At 35.5% G+C, this 13,840-nt stretch overlaps 1 protein-coding gene across 1 annotated transcript in view; it reads right to left on the bottom strand.

Moving 5' to 3' along the window:
* The window catches only part of SMARCC1 (SWI/SNF related, matrix associated, actin dependent regulator of chromatin subfamily c member 1), a 169,739-nt gene that overhangs the window by 90,756 nt on the left and 65,143 nt on the right, over positions 1 to 13,840 (bottom strand). Inside the window, exons 11-14 of the mRNA XM_046661790.1 lie at positions 12,557 to 12,681; positions 8,678 to 8,737; positions 4,138 to 4,175; positions 1,011 to 1,132 (exon numbers count right to left, since the gene is read on the bottom strand). Coding sequence (XP_046517746.1) covers positions 1,011 to 1,132; positions 4,138 to 4,175; positions 8,678 to 8,737; positions 12,557 to 12,681 — 345 coding nt within the window. The remainder of the gene's footprint in view (positions 1 to 1,010; positions 1,133 to 4,137; positions 4,176 to 8,677; positions 8,738 to 12,556; positions 12,682 to 13,840) is intronic.

The following is a 13,840-nucleotide window of genomic DNA, read 5'->3' as shown; positions in this document are numbered from 1 at the left end:
TTTAACACAATATTCAATGTAATGAAGACTGACCCTCAAAAAAGAGCGATACGCTTCTTCTGTTCTAGCTTCTACTTATTCAAAACATTTAGGAAGAGCATTCAGAGTTAGTTTTAAAGACATGCAGAAAAGTCTCAATACGTGGATAAAAATTAAGGTATGACTCAAGTGGACCATCCACCCTATTCTTTTAAATTGGCTTCTAAAGACTTCTAGATGTAGATATATAAAAAATCACATCTATCCTTAAAGAATGATAATGCAGTCATCGAGAGCAGGCAAAAGACCCAAACAAGACCAGAAGATTCTGAGTAAGGGCAGCATCAGCGGAGGAAGTGAACAACCTTCCAAGGAAAGTACCTTAAAGAAGGCAGTATCTGTTTGGAGGGTTAAGTTCTGGTAGATATATTTAAAAATTGAAAAACCAAACAGACAAAAATCAGCCTGAAACAAACAGTCACAGCTCCTAAGTAATCAATAAATAAGACGCCTAGGACTGCAGTTATTTCCAACCATCCACCAACGGTGCCGCAGTGGTTGTGGTAAATCACAGGTAGGTTTGTTTTTTAGAACTTGTACACATAGCAGGGTTTATATGCGAAGAGCTTCCCAATGTTAAAAAGTTTCCTATTAAAATGAAGCCATTACTGGGTAGTAAGATGTTTTTCTTTATTTCTTCAATGTTTTAAAACCATGTAATGAACATCAATATTTTAAAATTATTAAATATTCAAGCATCTGCCTGTCTGAATTATAACTGATTCTAAATGAGTTAGGTTCAAGCTTATAAAATTTTACAACCCTAAGTTACAACACAATCTAATTTACATCCCTAAATTGTTTTAAAGAACATGTTCCAAAGTTAAAAAAATAAATCACTTTCCATCTCCCCCTATCTGGTGTCACAGTGAGGACTGATGTGAGGACTTGGGCAAACACCACAATTTAATTTCACGGGAAGTTTTCCCATTCCTAAGCACCATGTTCACAGATGTAAGCAGCACACTCACCAGTTATAATCAAACCATGATGCATAGCTAGGAATGATAATGTGATTGGTCTGCTCTGTCACATTATCTTCACCAGGGTCAACTGACCGACTCTGATCACCTTTGCTAGGATCTTCATCTTCCTAAAGAAAGGAAACCAAAGTTCAGAGAAAGAACTACAAAGATATTTAACAGCTTTTATACTTCTGATCTTAGGTCACAGAAAATGAAGATAGCTGATCCAATTACAAGGACCAGACAAACAAATTCCAAGTAAAAACAGTGTTTCACAGTTTTTAAGGTACCTTCACAAAATGTCCAGATGATATAGCAAATTTTATTCCTACCTTTTACAGATGAGGGGATCAACTCAGAAAATGGCCCAAACTTTTACCACAATAGCCTGCTTCTTACTTGTCTAGTTTTACCTAATCTTAAGACCACAAATCTAAATTACAGGAATATCTCGTTTTACTGTATTTTGCTTTACTGAGCTTCGCAGATACTGCGTTTTTTACAAGACCCTCCACCAGCAAAGAAACGACAACTTTCAGAAGGCTCAGATGATGGTGAGCACTTTTTAGCAAGAAAGTGTTTTTTAATTAAGGTATGTACGTTGTTTTTTTTAAGGGAAAATGCCATTGCACACTTAATAGAGCACCGTATAGTGTAAACATAACTTGTATTATGCACTAGGTAACCAAAAAGTTCATGTGACTCATTTCATTCTGATATTCATATCCCATTTATGGCAGTTGTCTGGAACTGAACCTGCAATATCTCCGAGGTGTGCCTGTAGTTGTTCTGAAGTTATTCATAAGGAGGTGACTCAAGGACACTAATAAGGCATAATGACAAGGCTTCTCCTATCTCAAAGAATAAGCACTGACTATCTGCTAACAGCTATATGCACATTATCTCATTTGTTTCTCACAATAACAACAGATACTATTATCACTTCTTCTGTGGATGAGAAAACAATGCACAGAGCTAATAAGTTATAAACAGGATATTACTCCAGAAAGCCCAGATAGAAGGCCTACACTCTTAACCACTCCCACTATTAAAAATTAGCTTGGATTTTTATCAGATTTATAGAGGTTTTGCAAAGGATTCCACCTAAAAACTCGATTTTCAATACAATAATTTCAAAATCATTGCTTTAGGTCAAAACAAAGGAATATTTCTTAGGGTACCACTAAACAGTAATAAAAATTACTTTTAAATAATATTATTCAATACACAGTTTATACTCAAATGGATCCAAGTATTCCAGAAATGTCCTTTATAGATTTTTCTCCTCAATCCAGACTCTGATCAGAGATTCCATATTATAATATTATATATGATATTCACGTATCTTTAGTTTCTATTAAGCCCTGCCTCCTTTTGGGGGAGGTATTTTATGACATTAAAATTTTTGAAGAATCCACATCAGGCATCTTGTAGAACATTTAACAATCTCTATTTATCTGATTGGTTCTTCATAATGCAAATTCAACATTTTTATGAAGTACACTACAGGAAATAAGTTCTCTGACATTCAGACGTTTTCTGAATTTGTACAGTTAAGTCTATCAACCTTTCATCTACAGTGCTTTTACTGTTTTTCATCTTACAAAATTCTCTTCTATTAAGAAACCAGTCAAATTTTGAATTGTATTCTTTTATAATAGTTCCACAGTCTAATTTCTACCTTTAACTCAGTCCAACCTAAATTTCCCATGTGACATTATTTGAGGTAAAGATCTAGTGTTACCACCTAGAAACTTAAACCAGTAGTTTCCTTAAGACCAATGAATACTGAACAAATTTAATGTATGAAAACACCAAGGAAACTCTGGTTGTTACTTAAATGATCCTGAAACAAATGTGTTCATATTGATGACAAAGGTAAGAAATTTTATTTCCCAAACCAAGGAAGCTGGCAAAAACTATGCTCACAGATAATTTGTTTTTGTGGTGTAGGATTTACAAATTCATTCAATTAAAAAAATTTCCTTTATTCAGGAAAACCAAGGAGAGGTTGGCACTGCAATTAACAATAGCTGACAGTGTATGGTTTATCTATCTCAGTGAGGAAACAAGCAGGATGACGTCATGGGACTGGGTGTTGGACTAATTACCTCTAACCACCTTACATTTAAGCTATGTAACAGTCATGTCCATGGTTTCAAAATTCCTCCTGCTTTTGGTAGAAAAAGAAAATCTTACAGGAAAATTCTTTGGCTTTCTACTATGGTCTCTTTTACTACCCACACAATACTAGTTAATCTGAATTAGATAGCTTTTTACAAATATAATATTCATTAATGTTTACAAGTAGCTCTTTGAATAAAAAAGTTTGACTTTAAGGAAATAATCATAAGAATGATTCAGTTGAAGAGACATACGTAGAAGAGTTTCCTAAAATACTTTTCCTGGAAATCCTGTCATGACTATGTTCATTTTTTGAATGTATAAAAAAACAATAACTGTCAATCTGGAGAATTTCTTTGAGGCAACGAAAAAAGAAAAGAACTATCCATTTTTAGCAAAGTAAGGAAGTTATTTCAAGGAGATTAGGGATTAGTTACACATATTAACAGTCAGACACAACAGTCTGAATGAAACAGTGAGCCATTTATTAAAAAGAGAAGTAAAATCTTGCCTTAAACCCAACGTTCCAACAGCATAATTCCTGATGTCTCTAGAGTAGAACTGATGAAACAGGAAACGGCTGACTGTAAGTCTCAAAAAAGTGAAGGGCAGGATCCAAGGCTACATTGGCTGTGGATTGGGGCTGCATCCACAGAAATGGGAGTGAGAAAACCAAGGCGAGGCATGGTCCCTGCTCACCTGCACACTGTCGGATAACATCTGGAATACTGTTCAGCTCTGACTATTAACGTGCAACCAGGAGAGTAATGGAACCAGAAAATAAAGCATATGAGGGATACCACCTGGGAAGACGGAAATTTCCTCTTGATAAAATACTGGGAGTCAAGAAAGACAAACTACGTTGGGAGTGTGTTAAAAGAGAAATTAAAATCTCAGAAGGGCCTCAAAATAGAATATTTCTAAGGGCACTTCCAATTCAATGTTTCTACTGCTCAATATACAGATCCTTAGAGAGTTACTCCTTCACCAGGCCTAACTAAATCATTACCTTTCCTCCTGTCGTGATTGCTTCTTCATCTTGTTCATCTGAAAAATCAAAACACATACTTTATTTTAAAAAAACAGGTAAATCCTATTTGGATTACCTAAAAACTTTAAGGTTTAAGTAATTGATACTAGACAGAGAAAATGAAAGAAACAGCATTATTAAAGCAAATCCACCTTGAATAATTCAGTAAATTAGAATTATACACACAAGCACAGAGATAAGTAAAAATTCAAGGCATAAGTAATTAAAAATTCCCAACAATAGGGAATTTATAATTAATTACTGCTTAGGCTACTATCTTAGTCATGATCTTACTTAATAATAGGTAAAGGACTTGATTAGGGCTATTGCCTCCTGAGGTTTAGTGAAAAAAAGTAATGACACTTTGGATTCCAGAGGAAGTGAGGAAAGAATGAGGAGTAAAGAAAGAGGTGATCATCAATCCCTACAGACAAAGTCCTAGTAAGAATGTCAATCCCTTCTCAAGATAGGGGACTCCAAGATCTAAATGCCATCTTTGCAAAAGAATAGAAGCAACCCCATGCATAATTTAACCTAGGCAGCTGATTTCCACGGTGAAAACTAAGTGTCAGTGTGGAAAGAGTAAGAGGCCACAGAACAAATAATTACATTAAGTTCCTATAACATTTTATTTTTTTATAATTATTATGACCCTTGGCAGTGACTAAGGTACCATAAAGTTCAAAGAGAACATGGGGAAGCCATTTTTCATTAACTTAGTCATTTAACAAATATTGCTAAGAATCTATTTGAAAAGCACTAAATAAGCCGCTTAGACCAGGGGTCAGGAATTGAAAGCCCACAGGCCAAATCTGGCCCACTTCCCTGGAATCTGGGAATTATATCCTAAGCATGTTCCTAGTTAAGAGTTAACTGATAAGAAGAGTGGTTTGCTGTGCCTAGACTGTGCATAGCATGGCTTATGATGAACTTCTGTTTACTTCTGGCAGCTTGGAATTTTCGTATGTGCTAGGCACAGGGTACCCTACATGACCAGGCCCCCCAGTAAAAATACTGATCGTAGACTCTCTATTGGGCTTCCCTGGGCAGAAGCGCTGCATATGTGCTGCTGCATTTTTGTTGCTGCAGGAAGCATGCATTCCGTGTGACCCCTCACGCAAGGGAGTGAGTATAAGGAACCCTGCACCCAGACTCTGCCTGTGGCATTTTCCCTTATGATTTGTTTATGCTTCCTATGTCACTACATGTTAGCCATAAACACAACTATATGCTGAATCTCATGAGTCCTCTTAGAGAATCTCCAAACATGGGAACGGTCTTGGGGATTCCCATCACACCTCCAATTGAAGCGCGGTTCTTACATCTTTAAATGGTTGAAAAGAAAATCAATAGAAGAATATATCATGACATATCAAAATTAACTGAAATTCAAATTTCAGTGTCCATAAACGAAAGTTTTCTGGAATAAGCCATGATCTTTGCTTATAAATTATCAACGGCTGCATCTACATTATAAGGGCAAAGTTGATTAGTTGTGACAGAGACCATATGGCCCACAATACCTAAAATATTTACTATCTAGCACTTTTCAGAAAAACTCTGCCAATCCTTACTTTAGAGGATATAAAAAGATAAGTAGTAGTTTAACAGCTAATAGAGACTAGCATTTAAACATTTAACTACATTTCACACAGTGCCTACTATGTGCCAGCCACTGTCCAAAAGCTAGAAACACAATGATGAACAAGAAAAGATTCCTGCCTTTACGGAGTTTACATTCCAGTTACGAGTGGCAAGAGATGGAAGAGAAAGTAAACAAAAAGATATAAGATGTTGAAAACTGCTGTACGGAGAATAAAAAAGTATTTTAGAGAGAGCCTGGGTGGGTGGACTCTTCAGGGCAAATAAAGAGGGAGGCCTCCCTGAAAAGGTGACATTTAAACTGAAACATGAAGAGAAGAAAAGAATGAAGCAAGCACTCCACGCAGAGGAATCGGCCAGATCAAAGGAGCTCAGATAGGGTGGACTTGATGACTTTACAAAACTGAAAAGCCACTGAGAACATGAATAAAGGCTGAGAGAAATGAGCACATCACAAGAGCAGAGGGCAATAATACAAAGCATTGGCACTAAAGTTAGACAGATCTGAATCTGTACTCTTCCACTTAAAAGCTGTATGCTTGGAAATGTTACTGAATCCTCCAGTCTCCATTTGCTCATCAATAAAACAAGGCTAATGCGGTTTTATGGTGAAATGCAAACATATGTAGAATGACACCAGGGAAGGTACTCATGTAACAGAGATGGACACTGCTGTTTGATTTGTGAGTTAGAGACAAATACTGCTGACAAGAATAGGGGATTCACTGTGTAGTAAATTATGGTACTACCAACATGAGTCATCCAGCCCTGCACAGGGACTATTACTTTTCTAGGAAGTGACTGACAGAAATCTAGGTAAGGCTGTCATAAATGAACATTTTGTCCTTTTGATCCCAGTAAACCAAAGGATAACCAATTTCTCACTAGATGGTTGTACTACAACTTAATGATCTCTCTCTGGTCAAATATACCATTCAGTTATAGTCTGACAGATTTCTGTCCCTGAGGTAGTCTCGTACCCAATGAAAACAGGCTTCTGATAACAAAAAAGTAGGACAGATATCCTTCGTACTAATTCCTAAATGGTAATACTCAATAAATGTTCTGTTCTTCTTTCTGTTTGTGGGCAAATACACTTTCACTTCAGCCCCTGGATCCTGACTTTTCAGAGATCTCAAGATCTCCTTCTTTCAAAGAACTGAATATATTTAGCTTAATGGCATATAAGGTGGAATATGGATCAGTTAAAACAACAAAAGACTCTGTCAACAGTAACTCCCAATTCATGGATCAGTTACCCTTGTCATAGTTCAAGTTATAGCTAATGCAGAAAGCCAGATGCTTAAATGATACACGGGAAGTCTGCTGGTCCCTGGATGAAAGGCCAGAACAAAAGTTTCAAATTCCACAGATCCTAACTCTCCAGGTATGATCAGCAGCATCAGTAGCCACAACATTCCTAATTTAGACCTCAAGCTGTTCACAAACACAAAGGGAAGATCTCTTATACTTAGCACTAAAAATTTTAAACCCAGTTGGGACCCCTATCCTTTTCTTAAAATTAGCTTCGACTCCTTTGATAAAGTCTATGACAAAAATACTCTAATAGTTATCTCACTTTAAAAAGGACAATTGTCCACTTCCTTAAAACTACAAATTAATTCCTTTTCAGGATATATACCTAAAAATATAAACACTCATTCTGTTTAACAAACTGTCCCAGTGAAGAGTATTTTAACAATCTTCTACCCTGTCACATTATTGAGAATATAAAATAAAAGACTGCTTAGAGTTAGTTTTTGCTTTCTTGGCCTTTCATTCAGTGGATAAATGCCATGCCAGTTGTAGAACAGGCAATGTAAACTTCCAGAGAATGGAAATTTTTAATAGTTATTCAAGATCTATATTCTATTAATAATGTTAAAAATAACTGAGATAGAAATGTTTTGACAGTATCTCCTCTTTTTCATTTATTTTGTTGACCTAATACCACCCTTTATATAAACTGTCATCAAGACAATTTTCTGCTTCTGCTTTCGACATAATCAGAAATAGAATCGTCCACTGATGTTCATGAAAAGCAGGATACATTTAGTGAAATGAAGTGGAAAAACTCTCCCAAATACACACTCATATCTGCCATCAGGAATCATTGCAATTTACTTGAAATACAGAATTCACCTAACCAGGAGATGGAGAAATCAGTATTTCGTTTTCCACATAAGGAGATCTCGAAAATGCCTTTCAGGTCTAAAATTCCATCAAGTCAAAAATTTAGTATATGCTGAAAACACGAGACTCTCTTTCGATTTTTACAAGTGAAAAAAGTAAACAAGATTTTTACTCTATATTTAACTCTCAAGAACAAAGATATTTAAACTACCTCTGTTTGTTCTAACTGGAACAAGCGACTATACTCTTTTCTACTCCCTTAGCATATCCAAGAATTATACCTTACTTGTGAAAATATACTCCATAATTTGAAAGTACTACACAGGGATGATGTGATTCTCATTTTATACTACATAGAAAACTTTCAGTTGCCTTAAGAAGTATTAACAGTCAGCAGAATTTTGTCCTAAAGATGCAAAATCAATTTGCATATGTTGTCAAACAAGCATTTCAGAGAGACTATAAAAGTGCTCTAATTACAACTATTTCTTTAAAACTCAGATATTCTGATTTAGGTATAATATAACCCCCTTTGCTAGTTTGCAAGACAACATTCCACTCTGAGAGGGACAGATCAGTAACTGGAAAAAAGGGATTGTAGAAAATTAAATTTCCTAATATGGTTGTAATCCAAACAACAGTGGTAGTAAGGAAGCCATAGCTAATATCTGTGCTAGAAAGCAGAGCAACTGAAAGCAACATCTCAGTAAAAAAGGGGCTATCAGAGAAGCTGAAACATTCAAGAGAGAAAACACAGAACTGAATAGATTGTTTTGGTTTTTACCTAGATCTGCTACAGTTCCTCCTTTAACAGGTGTATTTTCACTATCTTTCTTTGGGTTTACTAGAAAGAAAAAAAAAGAATCACGTTTTAGGGGAAAAGTGCTACTTGTTTTTAAGAAGAAAATAGAACAGGAAATGATTAAGAAATACATGAATCTCACAGCAACTCCCTCATTCAGTATTCACCTTCATGTAAAAACCTACTCCCGTTTATGTAAAAACCGCAAGCCCGGCTAAGAAACATTAACACTTAATGTTAACAGACTAAATTTTGTAATTAATTACTCAAACACCAATATTTTTTCATCATAAAAGTACACAAAATACAAAAACATAGAGTAAAACCTGAAAAGATCATTTCAATCCCTTTCCCAAAAGTCTTTTTCATTATATTTTTTTGTCCATTTGCGGATTTCCATTTTGTGCCATTCATTAGGATAAATTGAGCACAAATTGATACTTTTTATGCACCTACGTGGACTTTAAAACATATCCTGAGGGTTTTAAAATCTTACATAAATGTTATCCACTCGGTGTTTATTCCTCAGCACTCTACTTTCCTCACACAAGAGTTAACTGTGTGATCTCTCCATGTTCGAACGTTTAGTCACGTCACATCTCTTTCATTTTTAATAGATCCACTGTGTCCATGGATGGATCATAAGGTAACGAGCCCTATACTGCTGGAAACTTTATTCTCCATTTTTCACAATTCTGTAATCAATATTCTTTTATACTTCATGCATATACATAATTACTTAAAATGGACTGTGAAATTAAAACTGAATGTACACATTTTAAAACTTGATACAGCCAAATTGTGTTAAGTGGCTTCATCAATTTACACTTCCATCAACAGCATTTGAGAGTACCCACTTGCTCAAAACATTTGTAATACTTTGAAAGTTTTGAAAATCTGATGGATGAAAAGACTTACTTTAATAATTTACATATTCTTGGTTAAGTGAGATTGAGGATCTTTTCACACATTTATGGGCCCTGGATTTTTGATAAAATTACCAGTATATAATATTCTGCTCTTTATTCTATGAGGTTTAAGAATCTTTATACATACTTAGGGTTCTAATTCTTTGTTAAGTGGGTAATGAATATTTTCTCCAAGACTAATACTTGTTTAACGTGCATTAGTATTTGAAAGTTTACTTTTACAGTTTTGTTTGGTTTTGGTTTTTTTTTGAGGAAGATCAGCCCTGAGCTAACATCTGCCACCAATCCTCCTCTTTTTGCAGAGGAAGGCTGGCCCTGAGCTAACATCTGTGCCCATCTTCCTCTACTTTATATGTGGGATGCCTACCACAGCATGGCTTGCCAAGCGGTGCCATGTCTGCAACCTGGGATCCGAACCAGCAAACCCCGGCCCACCGAAGTGGAATGTGTGAACTTAACCACTGTGCCACCAGGCCGGCCCCTAGTTTTGTTTTTTGAATTTAGCACTTTAATCCACCTGAAGTTTAAGTTCTTATATATGATACAAAGCAGAGTACCAAATTTTACCAAAAGTCATTTGTGGAAAGTTTGGTCTTGTCACACTGATTTGCATTGCTCAATTCACAATAAGTTAAATTTATAAACAAACATAGATCTGTATTTAAACTGGTCATTCTATTTCACTAATGGATTCAGCCATTCCTGCATCCAAACCATACTATGTTAATTACTACAGCTTTATAAATTTAGACAGTTACCTGTTAGGACTACCAACACTTTCACAGCTCTTTTATTTAAAATAAATATTTTGATTACTTTTGTGAATTTTCTCTTCTATATGTCCTTTAAAATACATTTGTGTGGTTTTTATTACCCAATTTTGCACAACACAATGATTTTTAGAAATGCATATAACATATTATAGATCACTCTATTTTTCATTATTTAAATTCTTAAAAATACAAACTTCTGCTTAAAACAAAAAAGAACATCCCCTCCAAAAAAAGATGTTCTGGGGATTATAACACATGTGGAAGTAAAATATATGAAAATATCACAAAAGACAGGAGAGAGCATAAATTATGTTACAGTAAATTTCATTTTTATCTCAACTGAACAACAGAGATTCTAAATGGATTTGATAAATTAAGGATACATAGTTATCCCTAGAGCAACCACTAAGAAAAATACAGCTAAAAAGCAAATAGAAAATAAGAAAATCCAAACAGACTGAAAGTAGGCTAGTGGTTGCTAGGATATGGGAAAATGGGATAACTTAAGACTAACCCCTAGTAAGTATGGGGTTTCTTTTCAGGGGGATAGAAACGTTCTGGAATTAAGATAGCGGTGATGGTTGTACAACATACTGAATATACCAAAAGCCACTGGAGTGATTAAAATACACTTTAAAATGGTGAATTTTATGCTATGTGAAGTATATCTCAATTGAAACTATGCTGGCCCAGCCCCAGTAGCCTAGTGGTTACGTAGGGCACACTCTGCTTTGGCAGCCCAGGTTTGGTTCCTGGGTGTGGAACCACACCACTTGTCTGTCAGCAACCATGCTGTGGTGGCAGCTCACATACAAAAGGAGGAAGACTGGCAATTCATATTGGCTCACGGCAAATCTTCCTCATCCAAAAAAAAACAAAAACAAAAAACCCCCCCCCCCCCCCCAAAAAACTATGCTATATAAAAAAAGAAACTATAGGGGCCAGCCCTATGGACAAGTGGTTAGGTTGGCACACTCTGCTTCAGCGGCCTAGGGTTTCACCAGTTCGGATCCTGGGCACAGACATGGCACCACTTGTCAGGCTGTGCTGAGGTGGCATCCCACATGCCACAACTAGAAGGACCCACAACTAAAAATACACAACTATGTACTGGGGGGCTTTGGGATAAAAAGAATCTTAAAGAAAAAAAAAGAAAGAAACTATACAAGTTATAAAAACAAAAAGAACAAATAGAGGAGCTAGAACACTAAAAGTAGTAGATTAAAGCAAAAGATACCAGGAAACAAGAAAGGAACAAATGGGGAAGAAAAATAGCATGAAGCAGACTTAAACCCATATCGATAATTATGTTACATTTAGATGGACTAACATATTTCAATTAAAAACAGAAAATGTGAATCCTGGGGGGGTGGGAAACAAGCCTCAACAATATGCTGCTTAAAAGCAATATGCTTTACATAATTAGAGCGAAAGTAAAAGACTGCAAAAGCAATATAATTTGAAAACATAAAGCATGAGAAAAAATGTACAATTTATAAGACTGCTGTACTGACATCTTGAGTACAGTTGGCGACTAATAAAAAATAAAAGGGAGAAATTTTAAAAAGGGGTGTGGCTAGATGGGGCTTTATTATTATCAGAGAACTCAGACTTCAGGACAAGCACTATTATGGCACACAGAGAGACATGACACAAGAGTCAACTCATTAGGAGGACATTATGATCCTAAATGTCTATGCCCTAAAATAGAGCTTTGACATTCACAAAGAAAATACATAAAGAAAAATATTTTAACAGGAATAAAGGGAAAAATGGACAAATCCACACTCACAGTTAAAAGAGTGTAACATCCTCCTCCCAATAACTGATTTAAATAGGTTAAACTGTACATAGATAAGAACTTCACTTTTTCATATGTATACTGATTCTGTTGGGATTTTAAAACCACTAATTTTAAAGCCTTACTAAATTTAGAGAACTTTTTGGTCAGACTGTGTTTTTTCAATAAACAGCAGAAGTATACCAAAAGATTGGGAAAGAGGGAATTTCATAAACATTAACCTTAAAAGGAAGAATCTACTCATATTTGAAAAGTTGAGAACTGGGGATGCAGAGCAAGAAATGAATCATCCCATGGCGTTGCTAAGAATGATTAATCATGTCTGACACTGTCGTAGTCTAGGTAGAAAAATACAAACCATTTTTCGGAAGCACGACTTCCTCTATGTTGGGTACAGGGGTTGGGTCTTCCATGTCCTTGGTAAGATCTTCCTGCTCATCCTCTTCTTTCTGACTTCTGCGCTTCCCATAAAGACTAGCTTGGCTAAAAAGTACAAAGTATATAAATATAAACAAGACTGATTATAGCTACTTATATAGCAAACAATTATAGAGGCTTTACATTCATTGCTGTTAGAATCAATGCACAGAATCACCTTAAAAGACAAACAGAAATCAAATTACATACATTCCCCAAATTACATCTAACCAGCCAAAAGGAAAATAAGTTATTGGGCCTAAGAAAGAGGCACAGAAATCCTACTATACAAATTTTAGAACAATATCCTAAAAGGGGCATAAATTAGTGTAACAAAAGAACACTTGCTATGGAAATATGGCACATTTCATTTCAGATCATAAACAATCACTTACATAAGAAATTTTCTCAAAGATATGTAGAACTCTTTGTATCATCCTACCATCAGGAGCTGAAAAGTAAAACCACTTAGGATGGTACTAACTTTTTTCTTTTTATAAAAATTGTCACTGCTTTTTCACCACCAATTTAATCAAATCAATATTTACTTTTAAAACTCATACATGCCAGAAAGCATGTTAGGGTTCAAACAAGAAGGGAATGATTCCCTACCTTGAGGAATTACAGAGGATACAGGACAGAAATCATTACCTACCTCATATAATGTGACGTGTACCCAGCACAGAGAAATGAATAAAAGTACCAAGAAAATGCAGCTCAGAGAAAGAGTTGGTCAAGATTGAAGGTGACAGTTAAGCTGAACCTTTGGAACTATAAAAAGCAGGCAATTTTTCAGGATGATGCACAAAGGCATGAGGAAAAAATTAACTGTTTAGGGAAGAAATGCATAGTAATCTAGAGTATACTGACAAGTGAGTGGGCATGGAGAAAGAGCCAACTGAAACACATGTGGGACCAACCAGCCTGAGTCCTCACTGCTGAGAGAATGCTCAAAGTTCTCTTCTGAGAGGGACAAGATATTGGTATACGTTAGAATAAGATACATTGGGTAAAATTTTCTTGAAATAAACATTAAATGACAATATTGTAAAAGCCTATGACCCTAAAGGTGGCAGGGAGATAAAATACATTAAAAAGGAAAGAAGAGATGCAGGGAAAACAAATAAAACAAATGTTAGGAAAACAGATTTGAATATGTTTTGGTTAAATATAGGATTCTAAGGGGAAACTTAAAATGTGCAGAGCCCTGCTCATTAGAAAGCAG

This window comes from Equus quagga, chromosome 1 (genome assembly GCF_021613505.1).
Source record: "Equus quagga isolate Etosha38 chromosome 1, UCLA_HA_Equagga_1.0, whole genome shotgun sequence".
NCBI classification, from domain to species: Eukaryota; Metazoa; Chordata; class Mammalia; order Perissodactyla; family Equidae; genus Equus; species Equus quagga.
Note: the sequence above shows the minus strand (reverse complement) of the source record. Positions and strands in the feature narration are given on the sequence as shown.